The following is a 21111-nucleotide window of genomic DNA, read 5'->3' as shown; positions in this document are numbered from 1 at the left end:
GCCTTGGCTATAGCCAATAATTTATTTTAAAACTACTATACTAATTTCTCGCAAGAAATGCAATCAAATGTTTTTGAAAGTAAACTATTAAACTTAAATTGATACAAAATTGTGCTCCAACCGGTTTCTCAGCAGCCATTTTTTTTTCGAGCTCTGACCTGCTTAACCAATCGTCTTACTCGTGCACACGCATACACATGTGAGCTCCACCCTTCTCGTACCGGACTATTGTGCTAGGTACCCCAATGGAAGGGTCCCAAAAAAGTGGTACGGTACGGTTCGCCCATTTACAACTCTATGGAAACGCAAATAATTGTGTAATGTACTGTACTGTACTGAATGAAAAGCGCTTGGTGGAAAGAAACCACCCAGAATTGACCTATTTTAGCTGATGTCATCCATTACTCTTCATTCTGTAAACAATAAATATACATGTACCACTCACAGTTGTGTATCTCCATCTCTGCACTTGTGTCATTGTACAGACACGTTTGTGATGAGCATCACAGCAACTGATGAAGATGAGAAAGGCACATTACATTCAAAAATCGCCTACAGTATCGTTGAACAGAGGCCTGCTAACATGTTCTACATTGATCAAGAGTCTGGCGGGATATACGTCATGCTCAAAACTCTGGACAGAGAGGTACGCACGCACTAACAAACATTGCTATGCTGAATGTGAAACAATATTGTTAGTTTTCTCTTTTAATTGTTTATTGACAATTCTCATAGATTCTGGTTTTAGTGTTTAACGTGTAGACTCCATTCAAGAGTCATTTTTATCTTTTTGTTGCTACATCAGTAGATGGACACTCTGCTCTGCTCAGGTGTGAGAATCATATGTTTGTTTATTTGAAGGGATTTATCAAGACGGTAGTAAGTTTGTAGTTCTGTTTGTAGTGCTAGTAAGCTCTGGGTGTGTCAAATTACATTATTGGTCAATTTTATGGGTTTTTGCTGAATGAACAGTGTAGGGAAGCGGAGAACGTGATTGTAAGCACTGCGCCTCCTAAGGCAAAATATGAAATGGGTGTAAAACCACCACCAACTATGATTAACACTGTTTTTAATAAATGTAAGTAAAATATATACAGTAGGTTAAATAAAATAAAATGTGTTGTATTTAGAAAAGTGTACACAGTATAAAACCCTAATAATAATGCTGGTAATGTTACTTGAAGATGAGACTGATGTTTGTGCTTTTCCCATCGCAGACACACCACACATACACATTGACTGTGAAAGGGACAGATATGAATGGCGCTCCAAACGGAAACACGGGAATGGGGGAAGTTGTAATCAGCATTCTTGATGAGAATGACAACATTCCCACTTTGGAGAAAAGCGTTGTAAGATGTTTTTGTGTGATAACTAACCCTAAACATCAAACTTTTCACAAATCTAACTAAACACACTGAGTCTTATTCATTGCTTACGTGAAAGCATTCGAACAGATCAAATCAATAATCCTATTTACCTCACTATGCGTTATCATTCGCTTTGTTTTCAGTATGAGTGCAGTGTGGAAGAAAACACAAAGAGTGTGGAAGTTGTGAGAATTCAGGCCATTGATGCTGATCTCATTCATACTGACAACTGGTTGGCTGTCTTCAGCATTGTGTCCGGAAATGAAGCCGGTTATTTCTCTATAAGCACTGACATCAACACCAATGAAGGCATTCTCATGCTCAATAAGGTATGTTCAACCTTTAGGCAGTATACTTACATGTGTCAGTTATGCTTTATAATCCTTTTGGTTAGGGATGCACCGAATGTTCGGCCACCGAAAATGTTTGGCCGAAAATAGCAAAAAACGCAAGTTCGGTGTTCGGCCGAATGTGTGAAGTGGCCGAATAAATTTTACCGAACATGACTCGTGATACGATCAAGCAACAACTAGCACAGAGAGAGAGAGAGAGACACGCGTGCGCTTTATTACTGCCGCAAACATTTTGGCAGTGTGTGTGTGTGTGGTGTGCGTGCATGCGTGCGTTGTGTGTGTGGTGTGCGTGCGTGCGGCGCGTGTGTGTGTGGTGTGTGTGTGTTTGTGTGTGTGTGTGTGTGTGTGGAGCATTTTAAAGTGTCAGAGAAAGACACAGCACGGGACTTGCCGCACGGAAGTAAATGTCCGAATGAAAGCGTGTTTACCGGTCGGTAACTTTACTTCAGACGGAAGCGGGCTTTCTGACAGTAGCCCCGCCGCTCGCGACATCCTTTGACATCATACAGTGGTCGCGTGCACACAGTTCCCTGTACTAAACAACTGGTTAAAGTATGTTCTGTGCACCTTCTGAGAGAACAGTCAGCTTTTGTGGGCGGAGTTTGGAGGAGAGACGTGAACTGAAATGGTTGTCAGTCAGCATCAGTCAGAATTGCTTGCATTGGATGTTTTTTTTTCTCAAATCATTTTGCAATGTAGCCTATCATAATCCAACAGTCCAATAGTTTATTCGTATTTTTAGTTTATAGGCCTAATGTGGAATGACAGTTTTTAATGAAGTGTTTTGTTGTAGGGGTACAGAGTAACTTACATTACATTCTTTTAGCAGTCAGTTACCGGCCTAATTAATATAGGCTATTCATGAAGGGAGAGGGCTCAATATTTTGTTTGAATTTACTTTTGTTTTGCTCAATTTTATATTAAGTTGTATTGTATTTTATTGAAAAGCAAGACAAATTATAAAAAGCACATTTTGACTATTCAGTTTGTGCAATAGTGAAAAAAATAGCTTAATAAATAGAAGAAATGCAAAAAAACATGTTCGGTGTTCGGTATTATTCGGCCTTCGGCCAAAAATTTTCGGCAAAGCATTGTGGCATAAGGGACACAACGTCTCATTTTCTTTATTTGGGAACAGAGGTTACAGTCCTAACCGAGACTTTCCCTTTCTGTCGGTCTCTCGATGTTGTGTCAAGACAGAATAGGGTGCCTATACAAAATGTCACAGCACTGAGCTGCATCACGACCTCTAGCAGAGTGACACTGACTGGCCTGAGTGTGTCATAAGTGAGTGCTCTGCTATATCGTAATCGTCCAGTGTGTGTAGTAAGGCATCACCTTGAGCATGTCGAAAGATGAGAGGCTCTTACCGTCGCCGTCATAGGCGGTGGCCTTCCTTCTCTAATGCCGAGATAGCCGCTTGGCACTATAAGGAACAATGGAAAGCGATACTCCCTCTGTTAGGGAAGCTCACCACAGAGACCACAACCTACTACATGAAGGTATCCATGGGGATATACCTGCATGGTCTCACCAGTGGGTAGAACTCATGGGAACAAGGCGTGCAGAACCCCATCTGAGAGGAGCACAGACAAAGGTGAAGATGTCCACTGAGAGGAAAAAACAGGTTCACCAACATGAAAACCGTAGAGTGGAAATTACATCAAACGGGACCACCCGAGAGGTGGGAGTCACTACGTATGGCGCACTAGCTCAGGTATAGGGGTTCAACTAGACCAGGGATAACTCTACCAATACCCGGCTTGGTAATTGGGCCGCTCCGCCCTGCTTGTTACCAGAGAAAGTGCTTAGTGATGGAAGGAATGCCTAAACTCCAGACGCTAAAGCATGCGTACACCCAGCCGGCCGCCAGTCTTACCTGTTGTAGCAAGACACAAACTGACACTGGCTCTACACAAAGGTTGTGGAACCTCTCGTACGTATTGGACGCAGCCTAACATGTCTGCTAGAGAGGTGCCCTGATTCACTGTCCATGAGGAGGCTACACCCGGTGCAGTAAGCTCTCACTGCGAGTGGGCACGGGAGATCTTGGAATCGGTATGCCAAGGTGATGGCATCCACGATCCGCTGCGCAAGTCTCTGAGGAGACAGCTCTCCCATTTTGCTGTCCTCCAAGCAGACAAAGAGCCGCTTAGAACTCCTGAGCTCTTTATGCGGTCCAAGTAGAGGTGCAGGGCACGCACTGGACATAGCAACATAGAGGTTCCTCCCTAGAAGGGAGTGCCTGCAGATTCACCACCTGGTCTAGGAAGATGGGAACTTTGGGCACGTAGCCAGGCTGGGGTCTCAAGAGCACCCACCCGGCCCAAACTCGAGACACTCATTGGACACAGAGAGTGCCTATTGCTGATCCAAGGGGTACGGAGCATGGTGAAAATCCTCCTTGAGCCTCACAGGAACCTGATGACCATGACAAGTCTGGTTGGTCCGATAGGGGTCAACTAGCAGCACTAGCATGCTCCTCTTCCCTGCCCCTGCTCAGAACCTGTGTCAGGAGGCTCACTGGGGTAAGGTGTACTTTCGCTTGTCCCACGGCCAGCTGTGCACTAAGGCACCCGACTGCATAAACATATGCCTCGCACAATTCTGAAGAACAAAAGCTAAATGAATGGGCACGCCATCTTCATTAATACCTGTATGTACGGGGTGGAGACTCGCATGCGTATGCCATTCGCCAAGTTCAATGTTATTTTTCCTCTGCCACATTTCCACCACAACGATTTAAGATGTAGCAGTCCTATTACGCACTATTTAAATATATGCTGGCCTCAGAAAAACAAATGCTCTGGTGGATACACAAGTCCTTAAATGTAAAGAAGAGCACGTGTGCTACGATCCTTCATTTGATTTGTTTGCTTTGTAAGGAACTGGACTATGAAGAGCTGAAGGAAATTAACCTGCAGGTGTCCATCTCCAACAAGGCGGTGTACCACTCATCAGTGGTCATTACACAGAGCAAAACGTACCGCATTAAAGTCAATGTGGTCAACCAGTCTGAGGGGCCACGCTTCAAACCCGCTGTCAAAGTCATCTCACTGTCTGAAGACAGTACCTCCATTGACATCAGAAAAATCATCACCAACTATGCGGCCATCGACAGTGACACGCTGTTAACTGCTACTGATGTAAGGTGAGAGTTCATTCCCATTGAAAAGTAATATAACAAATGAGATTTATTAAACATCTCTGTTGTTTTTGCTAGACTTCAATGAGAAAAACTGGAGAGCACACGGACACTCACACTTAATTTCTCCTGAGAAAAAGAGTCATAAATGTCACAAACGTGTCTGTCATTAGAGTTTGAGAAGAGATGTCAACAGTGTGTCAAACTGAGCTCAGATTGGTCAAGTCTGCAATCAAAAGTCAATATTATTGAAGATCTCAATATCAACTCAAACATTTCTCATCACATTTATCCAACTCCAGATGATTTGACCTCTACAATCTACATTCATGTACACTACCAGACTCTTCATGTGTTTACACAATTATTCTCACTTGTTTCTGATTTATGTCTCCTAAACAGTTGAACTAAAACACAACTGAGAACTCCATCAGATCTCCTGAGCTATGAAAGAGCATCATCTGAGCAATAACATTCTCCTCTAGAAATACAACAGTCACACTTTTCCATTTATTTTTTAAGGTATGCGAAAAAATACGACGTTGACAACTGGCTGCTTATTGATGAGAAGACGGCTGATATAAGGCTTAATAAAATACCAGACTATGAGTCCAAGTTTCTGATCAATGGCACTTATTACGTCAAGATAATCTGCATCACCAAAGGTATGTGAACCAGTGGCTTCTGTCGACATTCACAGATTCATGAAAAAGCGATATTTTCACTCTAAAAGATGATTTTGATATGAACATGAGCATACACCCCAAAATAAAAGAGATTTACTCAATATTTAGGCTCAAACCATTAGATTATTCTTTAATCACATTTGTGAATCAATTCAGAACCATCTACGTCCGCAAATCAAAAACATCTGGAGAAAAGATGCAAGATAAAGTATATTTTGGGATGGTCGTTCTCTATCTCTTCTCTATGCAATGAGAGAAAGCAGCGCATTTAATTCACCGCACCGCAGCTGACTTGTCAATAAATGAGTGCAAATAGCCTTTCCCAAAACCTTTTACTGACTGTTTAGACCTAAGAACATGAACATCTTTCTGTAAATATGTATGGTTTGTTAAGCAGATGGAGGCGCTGGGCACGCTGCATTAGACAAATACAGCAATACTGCCCAAACCACTGCTCCTTAATGTAGGTGTATAATGATTTTATCAGACGATGTGTTCATGGCATTCCTGGAAGTTACTGACGGTTAACATGTAGTATTAATGAGTCACGTTTAATTACTATTTCATACTTGTTTTAATGTCTGACAACCGAAATATAAAACCGAAATGGCTTTATTGGGCATTAAAACACAGTATTTAAGAGTTCAGAGACTGCATCAAAAGTGCCAGCATTACTCTGACTCATGAGTGCAAATGCGATGTGCGGGGTGGCGTCACAAATATGTTAATTAGAACATCGAGAATGGATTCTGAATCGAATCGTGAGAGACCAAACGATTCCCACCCTTTATGCCTACGTACGATATTTTTGTCGCTGTTGTTAGTAAGTCATAGGTCAAAGAGCATACGGGTCACATGACAATAATAACGTTGCGGGTGCAGTATGTCCGAAATGTATTCATACTGCTCCCACACATACTATGGACCTCGTTGCAAAATGTCAACACTGGCCCAGAAGCACTCTTCCGGTTTCGTTTTTATTTAATTTTTGTAAATCTTAAAACACATAAAGCGAATGAGAAACACTGCCTGACAGTGCACAACCTGATGAGGGCGGAGACAGCAGAGTCCGTCAGCAGTCATGGGCGGGGCTCAATCAATGTGACTTAAGTTTACTGAGAGAATGCCAACAGCTCGTTCAAGAGGACTGTTGAGGTTTATTGGGGATTTTAAAAAAATGAATGGGTGGATTTGTTTCATTCTAGGGTGGACACATAGATATGTTTAAACAACATTCAAGAATGCATTTTCTGCATTAGGGGCCCTTTGAAACAGCATTGACTTACCTCCTGGCTTAAAACGCATATGTCACATTTCAAAGCAGTCCATCATTTCAGTTAATAACTGTTGTTTACATGACGGCCTGAGAGCTTATTAATCAAGAGTTATGGGAAGGGTTGGTCCAGCCACAAAATCACTAAGGAAATTGTTATCAACGGTCCACACTCTTGTTTCAGATCTCCCAGCTAAAACAGCCACAGGTACGATTGCCATTCAGGTGGAGGATTTTAACGACCACTGTCCCATCCTGAGCAGCCCTTCTCAAACACTCTGCTATGGAGAGCATGCAGTTCACGTCACAGCTGAGGACAGAGATCATTACCCCAACGCAGAACCCTTCGATTTCACAGTGACCTCGCCGGGGTCGTGGAGTGTCCAGCGTGTCAACGGTAATGAAAGCAACTGTAGTTTGATTTCTGATTCAAAGAGCAGCGTCATGTTTCATGCTGATTCGTGATGGCTAGCGCTGTTCGTCTGCCTGGCGAAACCTGGTGGGGGCCGCTCTCTTTTACGTTGCAGTGTAATGTCTTCCATGCGAAAAGGTCTTCTGGTATCCCAATTATGCAGAGACTATTCGTACCGCAGGTTAACTGACATCAGTACACGCGTGTAGCGATTCATGGACACTGCAACACTACAAATGTATAAACATATCCTGCACTTTATCAGTCCATCAAATATTTTGTTAGCTATTAAAGGTAGTTGTAGTACTGAAGCAGGTTCATTCATGTATGCAAGAGTTGATATCTTGTGCTTGATGATTTTATACGGCGTCTTGTTCTCAGACACTACTGCAATATTCAGATCTCATGCGACACTCTGGCCAGGGGTGTACCGTCTGCCTGTGGTGGTGCGGGATCAGCAGGGCAAGTTCTGTGGCGATCAGCAGGTGCTTCAGGTGGACGTTTGTGCATGTGACGCTTCTAAAGTTTGCCTGCCAAGACGACGGGACTCTAGATTTGTAGCAGCTGGTGTTCTTCTAATGCTGCTGGGACTTCTGCTCCTCCTCTGTAAGTCACGTTCTGTGTAAAGCAGGGACGGGCCTTTCTGGTGCTTGGCAAGTCGTTGTCCTGCAGAGAACAGGACGGAAACTTCAAGGCTAAACTCTCCAGGACCAGAACTGCCCGTCCCTGGTGTAAAGACACATTAAAGGTTTCCACAGACGCCTCTGATGTAGCTGCGTGTCGGTGTAAGTGTGATAGCGTCGATGCAGTGCATACCATCTGGTCAATGCTTTGTCAACGTGTGGTCCCATCGCACAGTATCCGTGCTTACAGTCCTCCGAGTTACTCTATAACTCCGAGTTAATCATTAACCGTCGCTCTGATAGCGGTAGTGCTTTCATGATAGCTGTCAGACCGACAGCAGAGAACTCATCAGAAACCCCTGAACTCGTCCTAATTTTAGCAAGATAATAATGATAAAGACAATGTATTTGACATGAAAAAGTAAATGTAGTCACAATAGGTCCAAACACAAGAGTGAAAATATTTTAGACATAACTGGTGTGTTTTTTTTAAGGAAAAACAATTGACGAATCACGTCTGTAATACAGTTCAAAGTAAGGAAGAAGGAGGCGGGAACGGGCGAACATTAAATCAAACCTTTGATTGAAAAGGCTCCCTCACGGTCAACTGCTGGCCACACAAACATAAATAAAACCTACCACAATGTCCAGGCCTGGTCCTCTCTCGTCGTACACTCCTGTCGCTCGTCCTTTTATGCTTCCGGAGCTCTTCCGTGAGAGATGCGAGACCGGCGTAACGCGCAGCTGACACTCATTATCACTCGCGTCACCGGCCTCGCACCGTTCCCTCACGCCCCTGTCCCGCCGTTGAAGGATGTCCCAATAGATGACAAGCTGACGTGTTTTGCCATATCACAATGTTATGCCATCGCATTTCATTTAAACTGAAGTATTTGGCCATGATGCAGTGACTAACTGGACTTTGTTGTTTGGAGTCGCTGATAATCACATTAATTGTGCTTGCAGTGGTTCCTCTTCTGCTGCTTTTCTGCATCTGCGGTGGCGCAGCAGCTGCAGCGGATTTCAAGACCATCCCGTTTGATGCTAAACAGCACCTTATTGTATACAACACTGAAGGACAGGGAGACGACAAGGTACGTGTTGCTATGAGACAGTTGCAATTCATATTTATGTCTGTAGCACACTTTTTACAAAGTAAAAGCAGCTCTGCTCATCATTCATTTTAGCACAAAAACATTACAGACCACAGCTTTACAGAAAAGACATTCACTGACTTCCATTAGGCGCTTGCTGACTGTTCATTTTGGACCTTGCATACAGCACGCAAATGTGTGAAAAGCTGATTTTAATGAAATGCGCTCACAGGAAATGGCTCTCCTGCAAATGTCAAAAACAATGGATGAACACAAGAGCAGTAATGCGGCAGCTGTAGGCGGAACACAGAAGATGGGTGATGCTGTGGATGCTGCAGTAGTGGACTGGTCCTCCTTCTATCAATATGACCGGCATGGTAATGCGTATCATCACCACACACGTCAGGTTGATGAGGAGCTCGTGTACACTCACAGAAGAGATGAACACATGAATGCCAGGTTCAAAGAGCACAGCATCTATGAAGGGCTTGCCCTGTCTGACGCTTTCTTGGCCAGCTACTATTCTAATGTGAGTATCACTTATATATGCAGCTAAAGCTAGTATATGGACTCTTGTTGTGATCTCCTCTAAAACGTCTGTACAACCTAGAAGATTTGAGACCATATTTTCAAAGCTATTGGAAACTCAACTAAAAAGTGAGGAGACTGTTCTCCAAGTAATAACCCCAAAGGTCGTTTGTACAATCATCTTATTACGAACAACACTGACGTCTTGAGGATGAAACTTAAAGCCGTAAGATTGACTTTATACAAAAATATCCGTGAATGCAACGCATGCAGTCAGATCTCGTTCAGACGTCATGACGCTATCGGTCACAAGAGCCGATGACACTTCACATTCAAAGCTGATGTAATGACGCAATCGGTCACGAGATACATGAGAGCCAATGCTATTTCGCAATCACGGCTGAGGTATCACTTCATCTGGCGGTCATTTTAAACGTGGGTTTCAGCTGGAAGTTCTGCATCTGAAGATTTATTGTGGATGGTGCTCACTTTAGTGGCTTTTCCTTATAAAAATTGATCGCTTGATCTCGGTACGTTGTGAAAAACTGTTTTATATGCTGTGTTTTTGTTGAGGCTAGATCGTTGTGTTAGAGCTCTAACATCTCAAAGAAGGCTCAATGTATTGGGGGAAGAAGGATGCTTTAACTTTGGTTACAAGTGATCTTAAATTCTGTTCATTTTCACTGATGCTGATTGGCTGGTGAATTGCAAGACAATGAATTGTTAGACTGAAACTGTTCATGACTGATGTCATTTCACTGTAGTTCTCTAATAAGATCCAATCACCCTAAAGCTGTCTGTAAGACATCAAACAGACACTGAAGTTGAATGTTGTCAGTTGGTCAGACCCAAACACACAGTCAGCTTAATCAGTAGAAAGAAAAGCTTAAATCAGGGAGCAGGCAATAGTTAGAGCAGTGGTTTTCAACTCTGGCCCACGAGATCCATTCTCCTCCCACTGCATTTTGATTGGTCGGCCTTGGATCCAGTCTCCTCCCACTGCATTTGATTGGTCAAGTTTTGCAGCAGTTTTTCCACAACACACGTCACACTCGTGTTGTTGCTCTTTCATTTCAGCATTGAGTCGTAACTAAAGTTTTTATTTTGACGGAAAAAACTTGTTTATTATTAACGTATTATTAACACATTTTTAGTTTTAGGTTTAGGGTGAGGGTTTGGGTTGGGGTTAGCATATATTTAACTGTGATCATTACTTACAGGCGTACACTTAATTATGAATCTATTTCATCTACATTATTAATCAAATGTAGATTTACATTGTAAGTGCAAACGTTAACAACCACAGGTTGCAACTCCAAATTGCGAATAACTATATAAAGTGGGAGGAGTTGGATCTGGATCCAACCTTGCCCCCGGATCTCGTGTTCTGCAGTAGGGCCATCTCCAATATACTGTGAAATATAATGCAATATATTACATAGGCTTATAAATTTCCAAATATTGGAATCTAGTACTTATATTTTTCAATATACAGCAATAAATGCGTGGACAATATATGTCTATATATTGATACATATAAATATATTTAGAAATGAAGACGAAAACAAATCTAATATTTATAACATTTGATCCTTTATTTAGTATATATTGCACATAGATGACCCCATATAAATATGAATTCATGTACACACAGATATAGACACATTTACGGAATGTGTTGAAGCAGATTTCTAGTTCCCAGCATGCTTTGCTTCTGACTGTTAAAGGATAGGACAAATGTTCAAATTGGGTGTCGTTTCATGTGTTTTTGCTCAATATTAATATAGAGGGAGATCTGTAAGTGTTTAATGTATTATTTTGAAATTTAGATGGGCATGTGTAAATTCGTGGGTTTACCATGGTGCTGAAGAGTAGTGCCTGTGGTTAGGATAGCAAGTTGCTTTTTTTTTAGTTGCCGCACCAAGGAAACAAATCCCTTTGGGGTTGTCCCCATTCAGATCAGTTTCTTAAGATTTAGATTCAATTTTTTATTGTCATTGCACATGTACAAGGCAACGAAATGTGACCTCTGCATTTAACCCATCCAGAGAGTAGTGAACACACGTACCCCCGGAGCAGTGGGCAGCTATCACTGCAGCGCCCGGGGAGCAAGTAGGGGTAAGGTGCCTTGCTCAAGGGCACCTCAGTTGTTACCCGCCGGCCCTGGGAATCGAACCGGCAACCTTCTGGTCATGAGTCCGACTCTCTAACCATTAGGCCACAACTGCCCCCACAACTGCCCCTAATGAACAACAACAAAGACTGAAGTGATATGTTCTCAAGCATAATGACACCGCATTTATCTGGTATGTACTGTATATTGCAGTGCACTGATTGGATTTAACAAATTTTTGATTTCCTCGTGAATAAATGCAGAGAAGCGGATGACGTAGATCAGTACGCTACAGTTCCAGAGCCAATCACCACTCCAAAAAAAATCCTGTAGCTGGAATCTTTGAGTCATTGTTTGCAAAGGTTTATAAATGTTTAAACGTCCTTTGTGTTATGGCAGAAGGCAAGATGTGTGGCTAAGGAGCACGATACAGGCGACCAGCTGTTGGTCTACGACTACGAGGATCAGGAATCTTGCATGGGATCACTGGAGGACATCTGCAGTGTCATGAATGACGACAACCTTGCCTTTCTGGATGACCTTGGCCTGAAGTTCAAGACTTTGGCTGAGATCTGCTCAGGCTCCACAATGGAGACTGATATTAACGTGTCCAGCTCAGTAACCACTAAAGTGGTGCCATCTGTCCCACACAGAAATGTCAACACATCCGAGACAGTTAACATCGTGCACTTGCAAGAAACAGAAAACACCTCAAGCGCCTCCGCCATCTTTCAGGCTTCAGACGTGGAGCAGGTCAGCGGCGCATCTCTGACAGGAGCGTACATCCACGAGAAAGTTATGGTTCCAAAGCCAACCCTGTTCGTCCAGCAGCCTGCCTTGTACTACACCTCCACCAACCCGCTTTACCTTGTAGATCCTCGTCGATAGAACGGCAATCCGTGACTTTATTGGTTACAAATGAACAAACATTAGTGAGCATGTACCAATTCACTGCAAGCTTACAATAATGATTTTTAGGTTTAGCTGTCATTACGTAATACTCATAACGAAGGAACGTAAAGTAACCTGCAATTTTATACTTCAATTAAAATGATACTTTTTACCTTCGTTTTTGGGTTTGTTTTTTAGCTGACTAACTGCAGAGCATTCATGTGTTTTTTATTGGAAATATATTCTGCACTACATTTAAGAGGAAATGCAAATGCTGTACACATACATTTTGATATAATACAAATGTAACTGCTAAGAGGTTGTTTGCACTCTCTTTGAAACACACATACAAAGCAAATGCAGTCTGTTCATTTAGAGTTGTATTTTGTATTGTCTAATGAGTTTTGACTCATTGCAAAAGAACACACAACAGCTCTTTGCCATATTTATACAATATTTCTCCTGGTTTACTGATGATGGGAATAAAAGAGTAATTATGATAATGGTACTTGGTTTATTCCTGTTAAAAGATGGCAAAGATGGGCAAAACAAACACTGACAACGACAAAAGAATATTATATCCCTTCTAGTTTTTTTCTGTTATGACCTTTTGTGACGTATCTGCTACTGTATGTGAATAAACAACCTTCTAACACTACCTGAATAAATCGTCACCTTGGAATGATAAGGTTCTATCTGACATTTTTCTAAGTTATTCACATATTGTCTGACAACGTATTTACATTGTGTGATGGTTTTTGGGACTTTTTTTAGAAAACTAAAAGGTTCTATATCTAGTCGTACTCCTATAGCACTAATTTTATGTTTTAAAGCAAATGAAATGTAATGTGTTTCTGCTGATCCTTCCTGGTGGAACGTTCTTCCTAATTCGATCCGGTCAACCACATCTCTCACAACATTCAAAAAACTACTTCAGAACCCATCTCTTCTGTCAATACTTGACAGACAAATGAGAAAGAAAAATAAACTAACCCTCTCTCTTCCTCTCAACAGGTAGTGTTCTGGCTTTTGTTGAAACTAGTAACTTTGTATTAGCACCTATTGTATTATTTCTCGTGTATGACATGTGGCTCATTGCTCCCTGAACTCTCTGTGAGTCGCTTTGGATAAAAGCGTCTGCTAAATGACTAAATGAAAATGTACATGTTTGTGATAGAAGCCTTATAATTCTAAACAGAAAGTGATTTTTTTAGAATGAGAAGGTTCCAAAAATCCCCATTCACAAATCTGAGAGGAGTTTGATATCGTTCGTTTAGAATATGTGACCCTGTGAAATTCAGTCTAAAGTGTCAAAATCTAGTTAGGAGATGAGGATATTTTGCAATATTTAAAATGACACATGATGACTTGGAAACGTGCCGTAAGCATCCTCTTTGCGTTATCCTCTAATCACAGAGGTATCTTAGAGGTATGAGTTCTAGTATGAGATGGGCCTTTTATCAAATAAAACCATTGCACCAGATGGACCTTTACAAAGGCAACATCTATCATTTTTTTCTAATGTTCTCTATGTTAGGCCCAGAAGACCTATCGTTTCATACAGTCATGTGACCACTGTAAAATTGAGACAAGTTTGCTTTTGCGATTACACAAAATCCATAATACTGTTACATCCCTAAATGTCAAAGATATCAAGATTATATGTTAACAATGTTTTATTTAGAAAACAGTAAATCACAAAAAATGACTTGAGCTGGGTTTTTACAGGTCACGTATATTTTTCATGTTTGAAAGGGACTTTTATTTTGCTATATGGAATGCAAAAAGTTGAAGCTCAATATCTCAAAACTGCTCAGAATGCAGATAGAACTTATCATTTCAACGTGTAATGACTGCTTATACGTTTTGTGCTGTGCTCTTACTGTCTTGCCGTACATCACTGGATGGACATTTTGAAATTTGTTTTTAATATTTACACTTTGAATGTATACATTGCTAATTGATTCCTTTATTTTATTTGTATGTGGTACACATTGTCCTTCAAATAGTACTCCTGCTTTGATCTGAACCTTTTTTGTATAGGACTACATCAGATAGTACAGTTGCTATAATGTCTTCTTCCATTAAATGCATTACTTTTGCCAAGCGTATCAAATCATGTCTAATCAAAAGGTTTTAATCAAAAGTTTGTTGAGCTGATTTGTTTTTATTACTTTCCGACATAGAACACTGTTTTGGAATAAATTACATTCTGTCAATCAAGAAAAACGTTTTTGTCCAATTGTTGAAACTCACATGAAACAATGGCACAGGTCAGGTTCAATAATGGAGGGTTTCGTGAACCCCTGGTGGCTCGTGAGTTTGTATCTATCTACCAGTGTATATACGAACTGCAAATAATTGTTACAGGTTACATTATATCAATAATTATATGAAATACTACTGATAGATATAGTAATGATAAACGAAGACATGTTTTTAAAGTTAAATGTACATGCGCTATTAAATTATTGAAATATTTACTTAAAATCTCAGGGAGTACATTAAGTTAATAACTTGAGTCAAAGGGGTTCAGCTGAGAAAAAAGTTTGAAAACCCCTGAAATTATTAATTGCATATATTCTACATAGTAGTACAACATTTTCCTAAAATGATTCGATCAGGGTGGAAAGAACAAAGGAAGTCATAGAGTGTTTATGGATATATTTAATAGACAAACGTTTAATAAACTGCACACAAGTGTCTATGATGCACATCTCACATTATTTGCAGAGGGTGTTTAAGGTCTGCATTTAACAGATATTTCTGTATACGTTATATCAGGGGTCCCCAGACTCGGTCCTGCAGAGTTTAGCTCCAACCTGCCTCAACACACCTGTCTGCAAGGTTCTACTGTGTCTAGTACACGGGTCGGCAACCTTTGCGACCAAATGAGCCATTTTGGCCCCTGTGCCAGCAAAACATATGTAACCTTTAAATAAATATAACACAAGTTGTTATGCATGTAAGGTAGTACTCATCCAGTTTCACCACGATGTGGCCCTATAGTGTCATTTCTACTGTATTTACATGTTAGCCTGGCAACGAGAGAGTGGCGTTCGCACTGCTTTAGTAGATTTATTTCTGTGAACTCTTGTTTGAGGGTTTTTTTCATTCACATGAATGATTACTATGTCAAGTTTGTGTCATTAAATCTCTGTTCGTGTTCATTTCACAATAAAGAACAGCGTTTGATGAACAGCCACAAGAGACCGCCTACTCTCAGTCAGCATATGGACCTAATGCGTAAACGTTACGAGAAGGGCACTAGCCAGACAGCATTTAAACTACGTCGGCTAAAGACCTAAACGTTTGGTTTAAAGAAGAAAAACGTCAATCTTTTTTGTCTTGGTCAAGAGGTGGAAGTGCCAGAAGTTGTTTGTGACAGCTGCGTTGTGCCATAAAGTCCTTCAGTAGGGTCACACGCCCAGGCTAACTTCTAAACGAACATAACGAGACGATGAAACTTTTAACTGCCCGACAGGAACCCAACGCTATGCTCCAATCTACTTTAGCCGTCATCCAACGCTGACGTCACACCTGCAAGAAGGCTGAGGAGGCCTTCCAGACAGACCAAAGCAGTGGCCAACCGTCACAGAGTCACCCTGCCTGTCTATTTCTGTAGACAGAAGATATGGCCGTCCACCAAGGACTCAGATTTGGTTCGTTAGATCTGGCTATTGCATGTTAAAACACAGAGCACAAATCTGGGTGAAGTACACATTTTATTTGCATATACATTTCAACATTAACAGTACAACCCCCAACCCCCCCCCCACAAACTTAACGCTGTGCTTTATAATAACCCTGGGCTCAAGAGAAGTAGAAGAGTCTGTCTCTGAAACTTGATCTGCTGGTATATATTGGACTGTGTACACACTATAAATCGCTTACACACTATTTGAGCCTTTATATCGAAATCATATTTTTCCGAGCAGGTTCTTCGTTTCCAGAGAAAATATCCTAATGTAGATAAAGTGTGCACTTTAGAGCACTGAAGAGTTCATATCTCATGCCTCATGTACAGTAAGATGCTGCGTTAATGTTGCGTTTCCAGAAAGAAAATGATAAAGCTGGTCAACATGATCATTTTATTCTCTTTACAATGTCATTATGCTGCATTAAAACGTTTCCGGCTTGGGAACACTGTGCTTAGTGGGTCTGGCCACTTTACGGTTTGTACATTCCGTGAAAAGTAACTGGTGAGATGACGTCAACTTCTGCCCTTGCGACCTCGGACAGGTCCTTGGCATTTAGGATTAGGCAATATGTTGGTCTCTGCGCTCCAGGCGCCACCACAACCGTCAGTATGACACCTGTAGAAAAACACAGGCATGACAGAACGCATGCTGGACATAAGACATAATATGACTTCAACCTCACCCACCATCGTCCTCATCCACCGCGTCAGGCGTCTGGACGAACAGCGGCTCGGAGGGGTATGAGTCTGGCTCCTGCCACACCCACGTCTCCTTGGTCTTCACGTTCAGCTTGCAAATCTAGAAATCATCAGACGGTCTACAGAGCACATTCCTTTTCAGCAATTTTAAGAAGATCTGAGACGGTTCATACCCTATCAGGGATAAAGTGGTTGAGGCCCAGTCCATAGGCGTATGTGTAATTCCTTCCGTTGTTCATTTTGTAGTTGATCTGAGGAAACTCGAAAGCTTTGAAATGTAAAACAAATTGCGTGTTTTATAAAGGTGTGCGTGAAGTTTTTGTTATGTCTGTCATCAATAACCATGTTGCTCAGTGCCTAGTTTCTACCTTGGCGAGGACCAGAGAAAAGCACCTCTGGCTCGAGCCAAATGGTCCCGTCGGCGCGCATTGTGGCAGTAGCGGTGGTGTAGGGTAAAGAGATGAGGTTTTTGCCCTGCTCCTCCTGTGAAAAATGCAAGAACATTGTATTCAAAACATCAGCTTCAATGCTTGAAAAAAATGTGCAGATCAGTTCTAGAGCAACATCCATGCTGATCCAGACATGTGGAGGTGTCTGATGTTACTGATCATGTTAGCGCTAGAAGAATGCAAGCTCGTTGGTGCAGATTAGATCTGTACAAATGTAAATTTAGACATCTTTATTCGTTTAGTCGTTGTTAAACAAACAGAACAATCATTTGGCGGCAGCGGACAGTATTTATAGATACATATTTACCCTGTAGGGGTCCAGAGGAATGACGTATCGCCTCACTTCCGGTTGAGGGGCGATCATGGCATTCCTCTTCACTTCTTCCCAGTTGGCACGGAGGTTTGCCAGCCACAAATAATTGTAGACAAATTCAAAGCTGTTGAAAAAAAAGCAGCAGACGACTGAAAAGCAGTTGTTGTTACAGACAAATAATAACAGTGGTATAACGGTTCAATTGAATGTATACTTATAAGTAATGCTTTTGAATGATGAGAGGCGTTTGTCTTTCGAAGCGACGTGAGGCTTTTGTGTAATGCTTTCTGTCAGTCGATCATTTCGCTTCAATTACCCTTTCCATGCGCACAGGTCAAAAACGATGAAGCCCGAGTCCTCGTAGCAGTTGATGTGATGAAAAAGACCCATCGCTGAGGTTCTGAATTTATAGTCAATGTACTCTCCTGGATGCTTCCTTGCGATATGAATCCACGTCTGAATTGACGGAACAGTTCAAGTGTCAACAGACAGTTTCACACACACATCCGACACATCAGGGCAGTGAAGAATGACGTATAAACAGTGTTAGGGGTAAGGTGTCAGAAGTAATCCGATTACTTCATGAAGTAACAAGTAAAATAACTCCACATCAATATTTGAGTTACTTTTTTTACGAGTTATGCTTATGCTTTGTTGCTAATACACAGGGAGAAATCAATTGTGTTGCTCGTTCAGAAATGAATTCTGAAGGGTGAGTTAATGACCGTTTTTAATCATTTGAGAAATGTCAAATTAGCAATTGTACATTATATTTTATCAACAACAAAAAAGATGGATAGATAAGTGCTGTGTTTGTTTGTACATGTTTTCTGTGCCACCCCAAAGTAATACTGTAGGTCAACCCTATGAATACATTTCTCCAAAGATATAGGCTATATTCTTTTTTACAAAACCCTACTTTACCCTATTCCCTCAAATGTAACTTTATTAAATGTGTTTAGTTGTGCTTATAATTTGGCTTTAAAAATCATAAATTGCATGGAATACACAGCCAATGGTTAAGAAATATCTGAAATGTGTTATTTCAAAGAAAATGAAAGTGTACAGTATGTTAGGCTATAGGATATATTGTTGAATGCATTACAGTGTTAAACACTGAAAAGAAGCAAGAAAAAGTAACACAAAAGTACTTTTAGTTACTTTCCACAACGTAATCAGTTACTTTTTTATGGATTCAAAGTTCTTCACTGTAAAGTGAAAGAATGACATACCCCTTTGTCCTCATCAGAATCAAAGCAGTCCATATAGTTGGATCCTCGAATACTCCAGGCACTCAAGAATTTTAAGAGGTTGATTTTAACAGGTGTCTCCAGGAAGACAAAGTAGTTCTCTGTCATCCCAAAACTAGACGGAGAAGAAGAGACCGGTCACAGACGTGTTACCAAAAGCAGTTTCAGTCAAAAGATTATAAAGTTCCCAACAACACCCTTCGGTGTCAGAATTTTACTGCAAACTCGGTTAAGTTGTCCTCAAAATGCATTCATGTTCAGTTTATAAGAGCTGAAATTACAAAGACATGTAAAATCTAATCATTAAGTCAGGGTAGGCATTAGTCCTTGTTTTTTACTGTATGTACAGTATAACAATAACACGAAGACTGCAATGTCTGTAAAGTTTGCCAAACATGAAGGTGAATTGGAAATCAGGGGGACTCTACTCTCAGGATACCAGTAGGATATCCGTTGACCTTACAAGTGTTTTGATCAATTCAGTGCTGCTTACCTATGCACATAGGACGGCTTAAACCGTTCAGAACTTGGGAACTGCACAACCACCTTCGATTTTTCAATCGGGTCAGATTTGTCTGAAAGATTCAGTTAATCCAAATGAAGTGTTGCTTTAGTTCAAAAGATGACCAGACCTGTAAATGTCATTACACCATTGCGTGATCACTTACCTTTCTGGATTGGCGGGATTTTTACGATATTATAGGCAAGCGTGGCTCCTTTCCCCATGCAGTTTCCAATGTTGTACACTGTGCCATCTCTTTCAATATGGGGGTGGGCTGTTATTCCATTTATATTGACATAGTCACACATGTCGACCTTTTGGTGTAAGACAGCAATATTCCTTCACATACAGCTTGTTAGGGTTACACGACGCGAGACGATCAATACTCATATTACCTTTTTCAAGGTTTCCAAAGTGTTCACGTTTACTTTGGTGATGTAATTGGTTTCTGTGACTGCATAAAAATCCTCTCCGATAGGGTAAACGTTGACCAGACAGTTGTCTGTGACCTCAACACCCTTGAAGTACGAGAAGAACCTGTTGAATTCAACAAACATCACAAACGGCGAGACAGATTAATACAATAAAACCTGGTGTTCATGCTAAACGTCACAGTTTTCGACAACTGTTTGTGTAAATGCAGTCAGGGGACCTGGAGAAGATATTCTTGCAGGGATCTGGGTAGGCACAGGTGCCGAACTCAGTAATTACCACACGTTTCTCTGTCATAGCTCGCACGTAAGCGTCTGTCTTGACATACCTGTAACAAAACAAATGTCACCGATGATGATTTATCTACATGCTGAATGGAAAAGTGACGCAAGGTTATCTGACATACTTGCGGACGTATGTGACCTGTCCGTTGCTGAAATCAAACTTGTGCATGAGGGCCTGGCCATCGAAAAGATGATAGAAAGGCTCAGAGTCCACCTCAAACAAACCGGGACCCAGACGCAGGAGACTCCCTTTTATAAACGAGGGAATGCGACCTGAAAGAAAAATGTTCCGTCTCTCAAGGCCTTATGGATGTTAGCCCGTGTGTTGTCTGTGTGGGTGACACTCATCTCAAGCTTCATTTCTGACCATATCAAAACACGTGATCAAACCTTACCAGTGACCGTTGCTGGCAGGGGTTCGTTCAGCTCCTCCACGGTCTCAAAGATCCTTTTATAGCCTCCGGCGGGGTGTTCGAAGCTGAAGAAAAAAGCGTTTACAATACAACTCAATAGAGCAACAGAAGTTTTTGCAAATGGAATGTTTAAAAACAAGAAATGTCTTTTGGCCAATTGTCTGAGGGGAAAAAATGAGTCACTCACCGGCTGACCATGATTGTTCCCCTGGGCAGCAAAACTCGGGGACACAAGTGCTTCTTGTCAGTTTTTGGGCAGAGCTATCAGTGTTCGTGGGGTTTTATACACCAGCTAACTTTAATCTCTGTTACAGCCAATGGCAACCTGTGCTACACAACAGTCCCATTATGCTGAAAGCTGTCATGCCTTCAAATCGGATTTACTTTTCACCATTTGAGGCTTTCAAACAGTTAAACTGTGATGCAATGGAGTACACAACATATGTGATTGTGAGCACATGCATGAGTTGAAATCAGCGGACAAACAACTTTATTGTACACTTTCATTCAACACCACAATCCTATGAGAGACTGTTGGCTAAGATTCATCCAGTACCTCTTACAACAGCATTCTTCATGTT

General features: G+C 41.3%; 2 protein-coding genes across 3 annotated transcripts in view; one reads left to right on the top strand and one right to left on the bottom strand.

The window, feature by feature from the left end:
- Positions 1–14710, top strand: part of dsg2l (desmoglein 2 like) — a 31353-nt gene extending 16643 nt beyond the window's left edge. The window contains exons 5-14 of one of the 2 annotated variants that reach the window (XM_057333789.1): positions 486–646; positions 1218–1352; positions 1514–1699; positions 4609–4874; positions 5391–5533; positions 7012–7224; positions 7621–7845; positions 8829–8956; positions 9189–9485; positions 11997–14710. In XM_057333789.1, coding sequence (XP_057189772.1) covers positions 486–646; positions 1218–1352; positions 1514–1699; positions 4609–4874; positions 5391–5533; positions 7012–7224; positions 7621–7845; positions 8829–8956; positions 9189–9485; positions 11997–12485 — 2243 coding nt within the window. In that variant the 3' untranslated portion in view covers positions 12486–14710. The remainder of the gene's footprint in view (positions 1–485; positions 647–1217; positions 1353–1513; positions 1700–4608; positions 4875–5390; positions 5534–7011; positions 7225–7620; positions 7846–8828; positions 8957–9188; positions 9486–11996) is intronic. The other variant, XM_057333790.1, reaches the window with a different exon arrangement.
- A 1852-nt stretch (positions 14711–16562) lies between these two features.
- On the bottom strand, positions 16563–20781 carry rpe65a (retinoid isomerohydrolase RPE65 a). The gene is made up of 14 exons (XM_057334424.1): positions 20718–20781; positions 20513–20595; positions 20240–20390; positions 20054–20161; positions 19797–19938; positions 19568–19715; positions 19393–19474; positions 18882–19014; positions 17966–18105; positions 17644–17773; positions 17256–17370; positions 17061–17155; positions 16876–16987; positions 16563–16804 (listed from the first exon to the last, which is right to left on the bottom strand). The coding sequence occupies exons 1-14, from the start codon at positions 20726–20728 to the stop codon at positions 16659–16661; spliced, it is 1596 nt and encodes a 531-aa protein (XP_057190407.1). The 5' UTR covers positions 20729–20781; the 3' UTR covers positions 16563–16658.
- Between the last annotated feature and the right edge of the window lie 330 nt (positions 20782–21111).

This window comes from Triplophysa rosa, linkage group LG5 (assembly GCF_024868665.1).
Source record: "Triplophysa rosa linkage group LG5, Trosa_1v2, whole genome shotgun sequence".
NCBI classification, from domain to species: Eukaryota; Metazoa; Chordata; class Actinopteri; order Cypriniformes; family Nemacheilidae; genus Triplophysa; species Triplophysa rosa.
The sequence above is the reverse complement of the archived record's forward strand: the minus strand, read 5'-3'. Positions and strand labels throughout refer to the sequence as shown.